General features: G+C 37.1%; 1 protein-coding gene and 1 non-coding gene across 3 annotated transcripts in view; both read right to left on the bottom strand.

Moving 5' to 3' along the window:
* The window catches only part of UNC79 (unc-79 homolog, NALCN channel complex subunit), a 208017-nt gene that overhangs the window by 150899 nt on the left and 37667 nt on the right, over nucleotides 1-19451 (bottom strand). For both annotated transcript variants that reach the window (XM_039217277.1, XM_039217278.1), the window contains exons 5-8: nucleotides 11126-11190; nucleotides 5797-5885; nucleotides 4579-4619; nucleotides 1930-1958 (exon numbers count right to left, since the gene is read on the bottom strand). In XM_039217277.1, the coding sequence (XP_039073208.1) occupies nucleotides 1930-1958; nucleotides 4579-4619; nucleotides 5797-5885; nucleotides 11126-11190 (224 nt within the window). The remainder of the gene's footprint in view (nucleotides 1-1929; nucleotides 1959-4578; nucleotides 4620-5796; nucleotides 5886-11125; nucleotides 11191-19451) is intronic.
* On the bottom strand, nucleotides 6839-6941 carry LOC120220243. Its single transcript, XR_005525500.1, has one exon. It is a non-coding gene; the product is annotated as a U6 spliceosomal RNA (small nuclear RNA).

Below are 19451 nucleotides of genomic sequence, written 5' to 3'. Positions count from 1 at the left end.
TTCTAATAATTTTAAAGGCAGACTGAAATGCCCAAAGTATAGAAAGGACCAGCCCCAAAAGAATTATAGATGTGGCTTTGGGGGCACTGAACTCCAATGAGATTTATTGAAAATCCACAGGGTTTTAAAGAAAGTCTTATTAGCAAAAATGCCACCAACTTAGACTACAGGGGACAGACACAGTTCAACATGAAAGGAAGTCTAAGGAGCCCTGACTTCTACATCAGAGGGCAAGCTAAGGGAGCCCTTCAACTGCACCATGTGCCATTTCTTCTTGGAAAAGATGTTTCAGAGAGTAGAGTAAAGAATGCAGGAGAATAACAATGGATTAGGGAACTATTCCCAGGATGTAAAGCCACATCCTAGTCAAGGCACACTTGCTATCCCTGGAGACAGAAGAGCTGTTGTCACGTTCGTGGCTGGAGCTGCTATAGTCCACTGACAGCTATGTGCTTCCACTTACTCTTGCAAATGGAGGTCCACTGCTGTCATCCTGTCCCTGTCTCACCATCACGTGTAGGGTGTGGAAGAGGGCAGGTAACTTGCCTTTTTAGTTCACAGGTCTCTGGATCAAGAGAATTTGTACCCAAGGAGTTTCATCAGTGACCAGATCACATGAAGATCACAAGATGATGAACTGAAGCCATAAATGGATTTAAGACTTTAGGAGGTCTCATTAGGTCGTGGAAGTATTTTACATGTGGAAGAAATGTAAGTCATTATGTCCAGAGAGTGGATTATGGTAGATTAAATGTGACCACGGAATTCTTATCACTCCTTCTCTAAACGGGAAAGAAGTCTATGTCCCTTGCGTGAATCTGGGTTGGCCTTGGGACTTGCTTTGACCAGTGGAATGCATCAAAAGTGATGCTGTCTGACTTAGGAGCTTCAATCTCAAAAGGCTTTTCAACTTCCTCTCACATTTGTTCAGAACACTGCTGCCCTGTGAATAAATCCAGCCTTGCCCCCTGGAAGATGAGACACCTAATGAAAAGAGGGAGAGCCAGACAGCCCTGTCATCCAACCATTCCAGCTGTCCCAGCTGAGGCCCCAGATATGGGAGTGAGCTCATCTGGAACCAGCAATCCCTCAGCTACACACCAATGGACCACAGGCCACATGAGGGAGCCTAGAGGAGTTTATCAAAGAACTGCCTCATTGAGCACAGGCCAAATTGCCAATCCAGAGAATTGTGATCAAATAAATGTCTGTTGTTACAAGCCATGACATTTTAGATTATGTGACAATAGATCACCAAAATGGCCCTCCAAAGGTACCTACTCGTGACCAATTCCTAAAAAAATTTAAGTGACTTGTACATTGTCTCATAGGTAGGTGGGGACAGAGCCACCCAGAAACCAAGTGTCTCCACCCACTAATTCAAAGTTCCTTGTATGACGCTGTACTACTCTTGTACTTTTCAACAACTAGAACAAGAGGATGGAAATGGCTTAGGGAACCTGTCATGAAATGTGGCTAAAGGCAATCTGAAGGTGAAATCTTTAACTAGAGATTTCATTCAACTTACATCTAAATGAATGTGGTCTGTCGGCGTATGTTTCCGACACACATATATTGAACTATTTGTGCTCCATTTCAAAACAATAAAGATGCTTAGCGCACTACATACATGATTTACCAAAGTTAAGGTAAACACTTTTAGTAACCAGAGTCACACATATGCTTTTATTTCAGTTTACATACCCAAAACACTGTGCATAAGATGGATGAGCAAAAGCAGAAATGGAAAGAGAGACCATTCGGACACAGTAATCGTGCATGCTAAATTATTTCTTTTCCCCCTTCACGAATACAGTGACATGTACATACTGGAAAACTGTGGCGCAGAAATGAGGCAGGTGTCAATGGATGAATTTACATACAAACACAGTAAACCATGCCCCCACCACACGGATAGTTTGCTCTTACCTTTTTCTGACATATAGCAGATATTTCAGCTGTAAGGGGAAGGTACACAACATATCAACAAAGAAAGACAGCCCATTTTAAATGAGGGCAGCCCCAAAGGCAAGTAAAAACAGGCTTAGTAACACAACCCCTAGACCCAAACAGCTTCTCTCTTGTCTTATTAATTGTCATCTACCTGTGTTTCATGAGGTTAGGAACACCTGCATGCTGCAAATACTTCTTCTAGTCTTAAAAGTAATTCAACCTCCTCAGACATGACTTAGAATTCACATCACGTTAGGGGTGCCTGGGCGGTTCAGTCTGTTAAGTGTCCAACTTTGACTCAGGTCATAATCTCACGGTTCGTGAGTTCAAGCCCCACATCAGTCTCTGAGCTGACAGCTTGGAGCCTGGAGCCTGCTTCGGATTCTGTGCCTCCCTCTTTCTCTGCCCCTCCTCCACTCACACTCTGTCTCTCTCTCAAAAATAAATAAACATTAAACAATTTTTAATAAATATAAAAAAAAGAATTCAGATCATGTTAAAGCTAAAGCAAAATAACATTCATCTCACCTCCTCATTTGACATAGAACAAAACTGAGGTTTACATGACTTCATCAGCATCACATAGGCTATCAGCTGATAAAGGCTGATCTAGAGATAATATGACTGAACTCCCTGTTTATGGTCTTCCATTACACTCAGACACCAAATTGATGTGATATATTTAGAGCTTCACCATGGAGATGATTTGCTATTTCAAAACTGTTGAAAATCCTTACGAACTTGGACTACTCAGACGTCAATTATTGATTTATATCAGTCCTTAACTAGTGTAAAACCACCTCCATGTTCATTTCAGAGAAAGCAATTGTCAACTTCATGGATTGGCCACTTGGAGTAAGGCTGTCAAACTACTGTCTACTTCCAAATTGGCCTTAAGAAACAGATGAAAATTGATGCTTGAGAATACTTGAAAGTAATTTTTCAAGGAAATTGTTAACATTCCCCCTGAAATAGTTAAGTGTTCAAAAAATGAACTGAAGCATTACTTACAGTATAGTCTATGTTATCATTTATTAAAAAGATCAAAGACAATGTTTCCCAAACTGTCTGGAAATTATGAATTAGTAGATGCCAAATCAATGAAATTTACAACTCAGTTTTTAAAACTGGTGTTGAACAACTAATGGTTATTATTTTAACAGTTTGATATCTTAGAGTTTGTCTTAACCTGAAGTTAGTGCCACACCTCTAGATAAATAATTAAAAGCTATTACAAGTTTTCTTCCAAAGATGAATATCTGCTGAAGAAGGTGACCAGAATTCAGCAACATATCTGATATTTAAAAATGTAGTTTTGCTCCAGACTTCACCTTGGAGCACTGGAAGTTCATTAACAAGGTAGCCTAATTTAAGGGGGGGGTAAATTTACCTTTACCCATAAAGCCCAAATCTTTTTACAGTTATTCTTATATAAATTTTCAAAATGTCTCTTTGAGGGATATAGAGGCTGACATTACTGACCCATTTTACAGATGAAGATCACTCATTAATTTATTTCTTAAGGGTGAGATGACCTAATATTAAAAGTTAGACTACAGGGGCACCTCGGTGGCTCAGTCGATTAAGTGTCCAACTTTGGCTCAGGTCATGATCTCGTGGTTTGGGAGTTTGAACCCTGCGTCAAGCTCTATGCTAATAGCTCGGAGTCTGGAGGCTGCTTCGGATTCTGTGTCTCCCTCTCTATCCCTTGCTCACTCACACTCTTTCTCTCTCTCTCTCTCTCTCTCTCAAAAATAAACAAACATTAAAAAAAAGTTAGACTACAAAGAAATAGTGTAATTATCAAGAAAATGGCCTTAAGTTCTTTTTAAATGTTCAGAGAATTTAGTTAACATAAGGTTTTTACAGTTCTTCTTAAATGAGGCCTTTCATAGAAAGTCTTTTATTATCTACCTCTGAAGTCATGGATCACGTTCCTCCTATGGCCCCCCAGCTTTTGCCACCTTTCCTCTTTCCTCTGCTTTCCTGAATACTTTTCCATGGTCATTTCAGCCTTTAATTAAGTGGCTGGGATACCTGCTTCCAGATGTGTGAAGGAAACCTCTGTGTGGGACCGGCCAACTTACAAGACATAGCTTTCAGGATTCTAACCAACTACAAACATCACAGTCCCGTCTTTTTATTGAGATGAGTCACCTATACTTTATCCCTATTTTACTAGGGTGACTGAGTCTCAGAACGATTAAATGATGTTTCCTAAAAACACAGAGCTAGTCATAGTGGTAGGAGAAAGCCCCATGATTCAATGTTCTTCCTGCTGATATTTCCTATTCCCTTCCTGACCCGGCATAGCAAACATCATTGGCAACACCTGTTATATATACAGAAAATCTCTTAAGATATAATTCAGCAGGGCTTTTGTCACACAGAATTCCTAACTTCAACATCTACCCTTAATTTCGGTAGAGGTGTTACCTCTTCCTTCATTATTAAATGTGTGGATATAAGCAAGACGTTGATATAATGCTTCATCTCAATGACTATTCATAAAATATAATACTTTGGTTACTGTCCTTGTAAAATAATACAGCACAAAAGGAGACAAACCAACCATGCCATTAGTCATGATTACTTATTATGCATCCTTTCTGAAGTAAACCATACCTTGTGGCAGAAGCACATCAATGAGCCATTCACTGTGGTCCCTGTAAAAAAAAGCAAAATTCATTTTTGAGATCCTTTGTAGTGTTACCCTTCCGCATGAATGTTTATAAGCTGCATGCTATTACTAAAAGGCTTTCAATAGAAAGGAAATGTAATTAAGAGCACTATGATAATCAACTTTTTAAGAATCTAATGCATGGCAGCTAAATTATAAATTATAGGCATTTCATCATATTCAGTTATCTTCAAATGATACTTTCCAGATGCTAACTAATGGAGCAACATGTACAGCCTGATGTGTACGATCCTTAGTGTGATTCTATGAAACAAGCAGCGAGAACCCATTTGAGTTACATGGCATGTTTGAAAGCCACGGTTTTTTCTTTTCCTCTGTGGCCTTTAGTAACGGGGTCACTTGAAAACTATAGCTGTTTTAAGTAAGTGTAACTGCTTTCTCTTCTCACATGGGGAAAAGTATTACAAGTTTTCAAAGCTGAAATCTCTCAAATGAAAGCTTGCTATATATCAAATATCTGATAAACTAACCTTTAAAAAACAGAGAGCTTATTGGGAAATGTGGGTAACATAACCAATTTAAGTCTATCTTCTCTGGTTGCCCTACTTTCTCTTCTTGGAGGACTCTTGTTTGTTTGTTTGTTTGTTGTTTTTTAGAATTAACAACTGCTAACATTCAGTCATTTTATTTCCAGACTTTTATATTATTAGGAAATAAAGCTTACATTAATAATTTGTTCAAGATTACCATGGGTCTCAATTACTCCTCTCTCCAAAGACAAACTATCAAGAGTTTAGTGAAGCCACCCAAGCGCCCCTCCTTAGAGTTATTTTTAAAGCAGTCATGCTTATGCTTAAAGTTACATTTTTCTAACTTCTAGAGTTAGCAAAATAGAATGATCCCAAGCACACTTTTGTTTTACTCCATTCTCCATGAAATTCTCCCCAAAGCATTTCTCCATGTTGATATCTTTGGGAATATTAATTCTAATTTTAAAACTGTATTATTTAGACAACACTACATTTCACTAAGTTTTAAACTCACCACTGATTGTTATATATTATTACTGTCTCCTGGATTAATTATTCTTCATGCTGGAGTATACCTTTTAGAGAAAGTATGTAGGTGGTAAACTTCCTGAGTTCTTAGATGCTTAAAAATACCTTGATTTTGCCTTTACATTTGGACTCTTATATACCTACCCCGCGATCCTCTGGCTGCATTCTTCACAGAGATACAATGGGGGTGGTTTATCCCCTAGAGCTACTGACAGGGAGGGGTCTATACACATCTGAAACACAGGAAAAGGCAGAATGAACTCTCCTGTCCTGTGTATCACAGTCCCCACGTCGTAAGCGCCAAAGTTGCATCGTGACAGATTTCCAAAAGCAAACTAGGATAAATATTTTTAGCAAAACCCATTTTAACCTATAGCTGTTTCTGCTGCACTGGCTGAGGATGCCACACTGGAGATTTACATGTGGCTACTGCGGTTTTTCATTTCTTCTGTATTCTGCAGGTTCAAGGGACAAGTAGTGCCAAGAAACCCACCCTCACTCCACAAAGAGAAGAAATCTTGTTCAATAGTGGCTCGAATTGCCTCTCTATTACTCATACGGTAATTCCTTCTCAAAAGTGGTAAACACAGCAATCTCTCTTTAGGAAAAGGAAAGGATATCAAGATTTTAAAATCATAACCACCACCAAAATCCTGACAGTAGAGAATTTTGCTTCTTAAAAGAAACCTCATTCAAAAAATTTCCTGCGAACTCTAACACTGAGCAATTCGCTTTTCTTACTACAGATTTCTAAGTTCTCTATCAATCATCCAATGTCGCATTTTTAGATGTTTTTCCCTTCCACACATGACCTGTGGTTTGCTTAGCTCTGTTCAATTTTGGATTATTTATGGCTGAGTTTTCATGAGCCTAGGCACGGAGATGAAAAGTGTTACTTCTGCTGTTATCATCAGGGTATTTTCAAATATCTAGATGTTTAAAATCAAGTGAACGCAACTAGCTGAATTTTGTACTTTGCATCAGGTTAAATGTCTATAACCAAAGTCATTTTGAATTCTGTTCCCCTGTCCTTCAGGAAATAATGAATCCATGCTATAGCTGATTGTGCAGATAATGTGCCTAGGACACAAATTCTTCTGGAACTCTACTCTGCCTTTTTTTTAAAGCTGTTTTTACTGATTTGGGAGGAAAAATGAACCAAACTTACAATCCAAACAGCCTGAGATTTAAAGTTAAGACCCTGAAGAGTTCTGTGTATCATCCTTGTGCAGGGACCATGCTAAACTTTCTGTATCATTCCAATTTTAGTATATGTGCTGCTGAAGCAAATATATGCGCTGCCTGAAGAGTTTCAATGATGGGGGAACAAGAGTTAGAATTCCTAAATTTCAGTCATTACATTACCAATATCTGCAAATTATATATTCCTTGATGCTACAGGCCCAGTGTGGAAAATTTTTCCTTAGGCAAGTTTCATGCTTCCTTTGATGCCATGAATTACTACTTTTTGGTGTGTTAAATCAAGGATTAGCAAACTTTCTGGAAATGACCAGAGAGTAAATAGTTCAGGCTTTGTGGACCACATGTTCTCTGTCGCAACTACTCAACTCTGCTGCTGTAGCATGAAAGCAGCCATAGACAATATGTAAACAAATGAGCACAGCTATGTTCCAATAAAACTTTATTTACAAAACAGTCAGCAGCCCAAATTTAGCTATAGGCCATTGTTTGCCAACTCCTGTGTTAGATAATTATGTGGGCTCCAAAGTATCCCATAAAGTGATCTGCAAACAGAACCAAGTAAAACCAAAAGCAGAGTGTGACACAATGAACTCTAAGTTCCAAATATTTTCATTTTGAATCCTGTGACAGCTCTTGGCTCTTGCTTTAAAAGCACTTTTTTGCAAAGTATTGCAACCAAAATAGATTAATACTTTTCTATTTGGCTAATCATCACTGCCTAGTGATAAAGCTCATGAATATGGAGAGGGTACTTTTTGTAAGGATAAATCCATTTTCCCTGAGTCTTTCCCATGCACCCCGTGAATCTGTTCTTTGATATAGTTACTTGACTTTCATTTCTAGTGAGTCATTGATACTCCTATCAGGTAAAGATATTTTCTCATTCCACTCAAAAGGAAAACTTCCTAGGCTGTTAGAATTATAATCACTAGGGATTAGCTAGATGATCTCTGACATGTTAAATGAATTAGCTCATATGACCCATTACATTTGAGGATAGTAGGGTCAATACTGTTTACTCTGAACAGGCCAGTTTACATCCATATTAATATGTTCATATGTGACTGTTGCATTAAAAATAGTTATTTTCCATTTATAAATACAATTATCCCCAATGTAGCAGCTTGAGAAAATGGAGAAAAGAAGGAAATTTAGGTAACTCATTAACCCTCCATCTCAATGCAATCACTAATAACATTCTAATGAGAATTATTGGTTGCTTTTCATTATAAATATGAATATAAATATATGTATATGTGATTTTTAAATTACATTGGCATACTCTACAAGCTTATGACTTCAATTTCATTTAACATTATTCTGTACTTATCTGAATGTCCCATACTCTGAACTGACATGTCATATGGTCATATCTATGTGGGCTTGGGGAGTGCTTATATTGTAACAAAAAAAACAATACCAAGGCAGACCTGTTGTCAAGCAAAAACAGCCCCAGCACAGAAATCATTAACAAGAATGTTACCTTTCCAGGGAAGCAGAATAAAAATATGAAAGAAAACTCTTTGGGAAAACTGGAGCTTAAAAAGTAAAATCTGGATGGTGATAAAAATGTTTAGGTAGATAGAGGTGGTGGTCACACAGCATTGTGAATGCACTAAATGCCATTGAATCGTTCACTTTAAATTGGTTAGTTGTATGTTATATGAATTTCACTTCAATGAACATGGGACAGAAAGTAGGATGGTGTGGCCTGTCCTGAAGAACTGGTTAAAGGGACCAGCCTGTAAGAAAAGCAAAGCCTTGGGGCGCCTGGGTGGCTTAGTCGGTTAAGCGTCCGACTTTCGCTTAGGTCATGATCTCGCGGTTCGTGGGTTCGAGCCCCGCGTCGGGCTCTGTGCTGACTGCCAGCTCAGAGCCTGGAGCCTGTTTCANCTCTCTCTGACCCTCCCCTGCTCACGCTGTCTCTCTCTCTCTCTCCTAGAAATAAATAAAACATTTAAAAAAAAGAAAAGCAAAGCCAGAGCGGGCGGGGGGGTGGGGTGGACTAAACTAGAAAGGAGGGAGAAAATCTAATTCGTGATGACTTCTGTGAGTAAAAAACCAAAGTCATTACTAGTTAGGAAGTCAGAAGACCCCTGAGAATGCAGGCTGATGCAAGATCAGGAGGAAAATCACTGGAAAAGTCAAACAAAAAAACACCTCCTTTCTATCCATATCTGAGTGAACCAAAAGAGGGCATTGTAACATAGGCAGAAAGAGAAAGGGCAGCTATAGAAACTAAATAAAGTAAGGGAGCGATGCAATTCTCACCACAGTGAAGAATTAAGCCGAATTCCATGGCTAAAAATGAACTCACGTGTATTTAGTTCAAAATGTCATCACACCAAAGAAAATTACCTTTGAACCCCAAATGTCTGCGGAATTTCAGAGGAGGGGTACACATAGCAGGATGGGTAAGAATTATGCTTCCATTAGTGGGCTACCTGCACATGCTCTTTCTCAACATAAATTCATTAAATGTGCCTTCTTTAATTAACTAATTTTTTATTTTTTTAATGTTTTATTTATTAGAGAGAAAAAGAGAGTGTGTGTGTGAGCAAGTGGAGGAGGGGCAGAGAGAGAGACACAGACAGAGGATCCAAATCAGGCTCCACGCTCACAGTACAGAGCCCAACGTGGGGCTTGAACTCACAAACCGTGAGTCATGACCTGAGCCCAAGTGCGACACTTAACCAACTGAGCCACCCCGGTGCCCCTTTATTTATTTTTTTTAAAAAATTTTAAAGTTAATGTATTTATTTTTGAGAGAGAGAGAGAGAAAGCACAAGCAGGGGAGGGGTAGAAAGGAGAGAGAGACTCCCAAGCAGGTTCCGCACCACCAACGCAGAGCCTGATGCCGGGTTTGAATACAAGAACTGTGAGATCATGACCTGAGCAGAGATCAAGAGTTGTAGGCTTGACCAATTGTGCCATCCACATGCCACTATTTGTCTTTTATTTTAGAGACAGAAAGCATGAGCAGGGGAGATGAAAAGAAGGGGAGAGAGAGAATAAGAGAGACAGATGGAGAGAACCTTAAGCAGGATCCATGCCCAATGCAGGGCTCGATCCCACAACCGTGAGGTTGTGATGACTTGAGCCAAAATCAAGAGTCAGATGCTCAACTGACTGAGCCATGCAGGTGCCCCTCAATTTGCCTTTATAAAAGCAAAGATCAAGCATAATAATACAACAATGTCCTTTGTTAGTAAGGTATATCCAGATGACAATATTATCACTGGCACTCTTCTGACATTTGGCACTCTTCTGACTCTGATTCTGTTAAGATGATATTATTATGTTTCCATTATTTGGTAATCTTTACAGTCTTCCTGTCTATGGAAGGGAGGCAAATTCCCATGACACCAGGTTCTAAAAAGTATCTGTGAACTCTAACGACTTGACCTAACTCCCACTCTTCATAATATAAAAATTAATCCTTGCAATTCCAGATACAGGTCTCTCCAGCCAAGTTTGTCTCCAACAAATATACCACAAATAACTTTGTTAAGATGTGGGATTATCTTTCCTAACATTCAAATTCAACAATTCAGGGTTATAACAAGAGAACCAACTTGATGTGGCGGAAAATGAAAAAGACAGAGTCAAAGTATCTGGTTCTGGCTTAGGAAAGTGTCTTGGCTTCTCTAAACCATTGTTCCTTACCTTTAAGTTACCTTTCCATGTGTTGTGGCCCAGCTACCTCTCAGTCATTTTGATTAACTCATATCTGTGATCTGAGCTAGGACTTAACAATTTTATCTATTTTTGTCCTATAACACTTGAATTCACATAGTCATACACTAGACACTCATAATCTTTTTCTTTCACAGTTTATTGTCAAGTTGGTTTCCATATAACACCCAGTGCTCATCCCAACAAGTGCCCTCCTCCATGCCTAGACGCTCATAATTTAAAATGAGTGAAACAGGGTTTCACATTTGCGAGTTTATTAGCTCAGACGGAAGCCAAATAAGGACTATGTGTTTCACCAGGATTATTCTGATAATTATTCATTGCTACACTGTGCTTGACAACGAAATCATAGCCAAACTAGCAGATACCACTATTCACTGCTCTGGCCTGAACCAACCCACCAAAGTACAGATTGAACACAGAGATGCTTGAGATTACTACAGAGCACAGCTACAGAGCACAGGCCTCTGCATTACAGAGAAGGATGTGACCTACTCCATTTCATTCAGCAATTTGCTCCTGATAATTTGACCACTGACAATACAATATGGCACCAGGTCTAATAAAACAGTACCTTCACAGCTGGCTTGTTAATTGCGTTGTGGCATTCAATGTGCTGGCAGTGGATGGGATTCCAAGCTGTAAAGCAAAGCATAGCTGATGAATACTTCTCACTGAAATTATTTTTGCCCTAGTAAAAGCAGAGCAGATATTACACTAGTTTTCTTTTTCCTAAGAAAAAGTTTTCCATCATAGGAAGGCTTCCTAAAATAATCATTTTTTAAATCTATGACAATTTTAATAATTGAACAAAGATATCACACCTTTTCCCATAGGGAGGGACAAGCTGGTATAATATGGCATACGTGGTATAATAACATTACCTCACAATGATATATATACATATATATATATATATACACACACACACACACACACACACACACACACACACATATATATATATACACCATTAGTAAGTTCTCCAAGGTTTTATGTCTATGGTTTCACTTCATCCTGCTAACAACTCCGTAGGATAGGTACACCAGATTATCAACCTCATTTCATATATGAGTAAGTAAAAGTTAAAAAGGTTAGGTAGTTCACTATAGTCACAGAGTTAGTACAGGACAAGCTGATACTAGAACCTCCATCTCATGGATTTCAATATTGCTCTTTTCATTGTAGTGTACACTATGCTGAACATCCTAGATCTCTGGCACCAGGAAGTGTTTCAAACTGATAATAACCAAAATGAATGCTAAGGCAACCTCCACTATTCCATTTCCCACCCCATTCCCATCAGATGTGGAGACTGAAAAGATGAATTTCTTGCCCAGATGAAATACATCTCTCTCTCTCTCACACCACAGATTGGGACTCACAGACTAATGTCTGCTAGTTTGTTAATATCCACTCCTTAACACAGTATGCATGCAGAATAAGAATAAGAAACAAGTGATTTGGGATAGACTGGAAAGAAAGTCATGAAAAGTATTTATTATCATCTAGATGATTCTGTAGTCCAAAGCACTTAGCTAAAATATTTCATCATTTTATTTTTTTTTTTTAAATATTTTTTAATTTATTTCTAGGAGAGAGAGAGAGACAGCGTGAGCAGGGAGGGTCAGAGAGACAGGGAGACACAGACTCTGAAATAGGCTCCAGGCTCTGAGCTGGCAGTCAGCACAGAGCCCGACGCGGGGCTCGAACCCACGAACCGCGAGATCATGACCTAAGCGAAAGTCGGACGCTTAACCGACTAAGCCACCCAGGCGCCCCCATCATTTTAAAAAACACAATAAAATTACGTATTTGGAAGTAACACATTTTTCTAAATCACCAAATTCTAATCCCATAGGACTATGATTGGCCTAATATACAAGAATTCGCAGATGAGAGGATATTCTTACTTACTTTTATGTCCAATTGTAATTCAAGAATATGTATTGATAATATTCCAGACCTAATTTATTCTCCAAATATGTTATAAAGTTTTTTTTTTTCACCCAGGGGTGTTCCACCTTCAATCTTCTAGCCTATGGTTAGACCAGGTATAAGATTATGTGTCTGATTTGAAATTTAGGAAAATATGGTCAACAGAGCCACTGACCTTAAAAAATACACTACTTTATGTAAAAAGAAGATCTGAAGTACAGACCAGAAACCACTACTCTAATAACACAATATCATATTGCTTATTATTTTTAGAGAGAAAGAAAGAAGAAATGAATAAGGAATGGATGAATGAAGAAATAACTTGAATATAGACATTCCAAAACAATAAAATTTGTTTCCTACATGTGGAAAAGTCAAGATGAAAATAGAGGGTAGCAAAAAAGGCTTTCTTGTGTAATTAGAGAAATCTAGAAAAAAAAAAAACCCACTGCATTAAATAAGTATAGGAATTGCAAATACATGAGCCATGTGTCTCATTCCTCCAATCCCAAACTCATGACAGATATCACTAATCCATAAGAGCATTCCTTCCTGCTGAGTCCAGAACGGGCCGTAGGATCCTTCTCAAGTACCTTTCTGAGCTCCAGAAAGTTGCCACTAATAAACAGAGTTAGCACACAAGATAAAATCTGCTAGCCATTTCCGAATCCCTGTATTATGAGAACATTTTCAGATCACTTTACAAATATTAAGAAGTCTTGACACTTAGAAATAGAGGTAATATTCAAAATATATAACAACTGCTATGGCAAAGGCACAAAGAAATAAGAATATACAGCAGCTATAGCACTTATTCAGGGCTCTAAAAACTCCTGCTTTGCCAGAAATTAATGCTTTATATGTGGGTATATCCAGGAGGTCCTACTCCTCTAATATTTTATTTCATTTTTACAGAGTGTTACTGGGTTAAGAATAGATTGTAAGATACCTCATTTACTTTACCAAAGTCACACTAGATTTAAATTCATTCAAATAGGGATTCTTAGCTTTTCTTGTGTTTCAAAAATTACTTGTCAAGATTTCAAAAATATAATTTATTATATTATTATTATATAATTATATTATATAATAAAATATAAATAACCTGAAACTCATGTTAGATCTACTGAATCAAAATGTTTACTTTTCTTTTTTTTTTTTTTTTTTTTTTTAAGAGAGAGAGAGCATGTGAGTTGAGGAAAGGGGCAGAGGGAGAGAGAGAGAAAATCTTAGGCAGGCTCCAACTTCAGCATGGAACCTGACACAGGGCTCAATCCTACAACCCTGAGACCATGATCTGAGCCAAAATCAACAGTCAAATGCTCAACTGACTGAGCCACCCAGGGACCCCCTGAATAAAATCTTTAAGGACAGACTACAAGCATTTGTAATTAGGAAAAGCACTACAAATGATTCTGATGTAAGATCAATCTACAGACCTTACCATATGGCAAAAACTAAAACAGAGTAACTGGCATTAGACATGTCCTTCCACCATAAACAACTAGAAAACTGGAATATATATATGAAACAACTGTTTTCAGAAACTGGACTAGGTAGTGTAGGAAAATGATCCTTGAGAAAAGAGAAACAATAAAAGTCAGTCCTATGACCAACATCACTTTCTTCCTGGAAGCAATTCCTAGACTTTAGACATAGGAGAAAGATAAGCATCCACAAAATGTGAAGCTTAAAGAGGGAAGGTGGCTTATATTTGCTGGGTAGTATACCAAATAAGAGGGAGCCATGTGAAGAAAGAACTCCAGAAATTTAATTAAGAATCCTTTTGGGTCTTTGGCTTTACTAAGAAAAACATGTGTAAGGCACAACTCCATTAGGCTGCATAGAAAACAACTATGGAGGATCTGTAAGCAGAACAATTCCTACATCTCATACAGGCCTAGGAGATATTCAAGTTCCAACCAGCCAGAGTAAAGGGAACTCAGTGAAAACTTGGAACATTCAACAGAGACTCTAGGAGGTCATACCTTAGCAGTAGGGCTAGACCAACATAGGGACAAGTTATTCCAGCCTCACCCTAACAAAGTATAAGAACAGGATTAAAAGTGTAAAGTTGATCCACCAGTAACTTGATAGGCAAAACAAACCTTAAAACACTTTGATGAAAGACAACAAAATCAAGATACTTAATAATGTAATACTCATGAAGTCCAGCATCCAGTTAAAAAATTACTGATATTTGGAAAGGAAGGAAAATGTTAACCATAATCAGGAAAAAAAATGGCCAATAGAAATAAACCCAGAAATTATACAGACAAGGTAGTCAGCAAACAAGAACTTTAAAACTGCTACTTTAAAACATATTCAAAGGAAAATATGAACACAATAAGAATAGAGATTAAAGATAATAAAAGAACAAAATGGAATTTCTAAAATGAAAAACATAATATAGAACATGGAAAATTCACTGAATGGATTTAATGGCAGATTAGACAATGCAGAAGGGAAGATAAGTGAATTAGAAGACATAACAACAGAAACTACAAAACTGGAGCAGTGGAAAAAATAAACAGAGCTTCAGTGAGCTGTGGGAAAATATTAGGCAGTATACAGCACATCTGGTTAAAATTCCAAAAGGAGGAAAAGGGGGGAAGATGGAAGATAATTTGAAGAAATAATGGCCACAATTTTTCAAATCTAATAAAAACTATAAGCCCACAGATCCAAGAAGCTCAATGAATGTTAGGCAAAATAAAATCAGAGAAAATCACACCAAAACTCATTATAATCAAATTGATGGAAAACCATGATAAAGAGAAAATCTTAAAAGCAGCCAGGAAAAAAAAGACACATTACTTACAGGGGAACAAAGATAAGAATGATCGCTGATTTCTCGCCAGAAACAATGCAAGCCAGAAGACAATGGAACGACATCTTTAATAGGCTGAAAGAAAAAAACTGTCAACCTACAATTCTATAGCCAGTGAAAATTATCCTTCAAAAATGAATAAGAAATAAAGACTATTTGAAGACAAACACAAGATAATTCATTGCCAGCTGAGCTCCACAACAAGAAATGTTAAAGGAAGGCTGAAAGAAAATGATACTAGATGGAAGCTAGGACCTACACAAAGGCATAAAGAGTTCTGGACAGGGCAAATATGGTGAATAACTGCAAAAGACCTTCTACTTGTGTTAACATGTTGTTAAAAGATAATTTACTGTTTAGGGGCACCTGGGTGGCTCAGTCGGTTAAGTGCCCGGCTTCGGCTCAGGTCAGATCTCACAGTTCTTGGGTTCGAGCGCTGCATCGGGCTCTGTTGACAGCTCAGAGCCTGGAGCCTGTTTCGGATTCTGTGTCTCCCTCTCTCTCTGCTCCTCCCCCATTCATACTCTGTCTCTCTGTCTCAAAAATAAACTATTAAAAAAAAAAGATAACTTACTGTTTAAAACAAAAATAACAGCCATGTATTATGAGACTAATAATATATATAAGTAAATATTTGATGGGTGCCTGAGAGGCTCAGTCAGTTAAGCATCAAACTCTTGATTTCAGCTCAGTTCATGATCTCACAGTTTATGAGTTCAAGCCCTGCATCAGGTTCTTCGCTGACAGCATGGAGCCCGATTGGAATTCTCTCCCCAACCCTCTCTCTCTGCCCCTCCCCACCCTCCACTCCCTCTCTCTCTCAAAATAAATAAATAAACTTTAAAAAAAGATGTAAATATCTGACAACAAGAACAAAAAAGGATGAGAGGGAGGAAATGAAAGTGTATAAGGTTCTTACACTACATATAAACTAGTATAATACTATTTGAAGGTAGACTGTGAAGTTGAAGGTGCATATTGTAAACCCTAGAGCAATTCTTCTTAAAACGGGGTTTAGCTAATACAGAGATAAAATGGAATGCTAAAAATAATTAACCAAAAAGAAGAGAAACCAAGAATAGATGGGACAAATAGAAAACAAGTGTAAGATAACAGACTTAAGACCAACCTTATTTGGGGGCGCCTGGGTGGCTCAGTCGGTTAAGCGGCCGACTTTGGCTCAGGTCATGATCTCACCATTCGTGGGTTCAAGCCCCGCGTCAGGCTTTGTGCTGACAGCTCAGAGCCTGGAGCCTGCTTCGGATTCTGTGTCTCCCTCTCTCTCTGACCCTTCCCTGTTCATGCTTTCTCTCTCTCTCTCTCTCTCTCTCTCTCTCTCTCTCTCTCAGAAATAAATAAAAAACATTAAAAATTTTAAAAAAGACCAACCTTATTTGTAATTACATTAAATGTAAATGGCTTAAACAATAATACACTATATGTAAATGGTCTAAAAGGCAGAAGTTGTCAAATAGCATTTAACTTTTTCAAAATCATGACCCTAATAAATACTTCCTATGAGAAACACACTTGAAATATAAAGATAGATAAGTTAAAAGTAAACAGAGAGGCACCTGGCTGGCTCAGTCAAAAGAGCATGTGACTCTCAATCTCAGGGTCATAAGTTCAAGCCCCATGTTGTGTGTAGAGATTACTTAAATAAATAAATATTTTTTAAAAAAGTAAATAGAACCTTAAAGTCCTCATATGAGTGAAGTCATATGATATTTATCTTTCTCTGATTGACTAATTTCGCTTATTATAAGGGAAGGGAAGCAAAAATAATATAAAAACAGGGAGAGGGACAAAACATAAGAGACTCTTAAATATAGAGAACAGAGGGTTACTGGATGGGCTGTGGGAGGGGGTTGATCTAAATGGGTAAGGGGCTTAAGGAACCTATTACTGAAATCAGTGTTGCACCATGTGCTAACTAACTTAGATGTAAATTATAAAAAAATATAGAAAAAAATTAAAAAGTAAACAGAAAAAGTTATATACCACACTAATATAATGCTAATCAAAGGAAAGCTGAAGTGTCTAAATATCAGACAAGCAGACCCCAGAACAGAAAATATTATGAGTAATAAAGAAGGATATTTGACAATGATGAAAGAGTTAATTCATCAAGATGACATAACAATCATAAATATGTGTGCACCTAATGATAGCATTTCAAATTAAATGAAGCAAAACAGAACTAAAAGAGAAACGAGCCCATAATTAGTGTTGTAAATTTCAACAATCCTCTCTCAGTATTGAGAAAGTGTTCTGGTCCATTAAACAAGGCTTGAAAATTTATATGTAGTGAAATCACAGAGTAAATTTTCTGACCACAGAGAATTAAACTAGAAATAAATAGCAAAAAAGTACCTGGAAAATCAGCAAAAACTTGTACACTTAAACACACTTCTAAACAATCCATAAATCAAAGAAAAAATCATAAAGAATATTAGAAAATATTCTGTACTGAAATACAGTATAATCACACCGTATCAAATTTATGGGCTGAAACTGAAACAATGCTTAATGGTAAATATATAGCTTTAGACTCTTAAGTTAGATAACATAAAAGGTTTCAAATTAACAATTTATGCTTCTATTTTAATACGACAGAAAAACAATTTATGTTTCTATCTTAAAACAGAAAAAGGAACAAGTTAAACTCAATGTTAATAGAAGAAATAATAAAGATAGAAGCAGAAATCAATGAAATTGGAAACAAGAAACCAACAGAGAAAATCATAAAACCAAAGACTGGGTCTTTGGAAAGTTCCATAAAATCGATAAGCCCCCAAGTTAGCCTGATGAATAAAAAATTAGAGAAAAAAACAAATTACCAATATCAAGAATAAAAGGTAGAACATCACCACAGATCCTACAGATATGCAATAAGTTTGGCAAGATGGAAAAAAATGCATGTCATTTATTCCTCAAAACAAACACTACAAAATTACAAATAAGACTGAATAAAAAGTAGAAAAGTTAAATGTCACATAATATTAAACTGAATCCATAATGCGAAACCTTCCTACAAAGAAAACCCCAAGTCTAGATGAATTCACTAGTGAATCCTGTTAACTATTTAAAGAATAAACAATACAAATTTATTTTGTTTCAGAAAACAGAATAAGAAACTCTTCCCAACTCATTTTATGAGGTCACCATTACTCTGTAAACAAAATGAGATGACATTATAATAAAAGAAAACTAGATCAATGTCCCTCATAAATGTAAGAGCCAAAAAATTTAACAAAAACTGCAAATTGAGTCTGGCAATATAATATACTTGGCAATGTGGAGTTTATCCAAGGAAATAAAAGGTTGGATTAACAATGCAAAGCAAATCAATGTAATTTACCACATTAACAAAATAAGGGAAGAATTCATATGATCATCTCAATAGATGAAAATGTATTTGGCCAAAACTGACATTCACTCATGATAAAAAACTCTCCGTAAACTAATAGACAGGAACTTCCTTACTCTGATAAACAGCATCTGTGAAAAGCCTAGAGCTAACATCAGATTTAATGTAGAAAATATGAATACATGCCCCACAGAGACTGAGTGAGAAAATAAAGATATTTACTTGTAGCACTTCTATTTAACACTGAACTGGAGCAAGCAAAATGAGGAAAAGAAAGAGAAAGGAAGGGGGGATAGTGGGAAGGAAGAAAGAGTGGGAGAGAGGGAGGGAGGGAGCAAAGGAGGCAGGCAGGCAAATTAGGAAGACATACAAATTAGGAAGGAAAAAGAAAATTTTTTAATTATAGTAATTTGCCAGAGAGTGTAATCATGTACACAGAAAATCTTAAGAAACTTACAAATAAGCTACAAAAACTAATAAGTGAATTTAGCAAGGTTGCTGGATATAAAGTCAAAATAGAAAAATCAATTACATTTCTATATAATGGCAATAAGCAAGTAAAATATAAAAATTTTATTTTTTATAGTTTATTTTCAAGTTGGTTTCCATACAACACTTAGCGTTCATCCCCACAAGTTCCCTCCTCTATGCCAATCCTCCCCTTCCCCTCTCCCCCATACTCATCAGTCCTCAGTTTGCTTTCAACATTCAAGAGTCTCTCATGGTTTGCCTCTCTCCCACTAGAATATTAAAATTTTAAAT

This window comes from Hyaena hyaena, unplaced genomic scaffold, assembly GCF_003009895.1.
Source record: "Hyaena hyaena isolate Hyena2069 unplaced genomic scaffold, ASM300989v1 scaffold_676, whole genome shotgun sequence".
Lineage (NCBI taxonomy): Eukaryota > Metazoa > Chordata > Mammalia > Carnivora > Hyaenidae > Hyaena > Hyaena hyaena.
The sequence above is the reverse complement of the archived record's forward strand: the minus strand, read 5'-3'. Positions and strand labels throughout refer to the sequence as shown.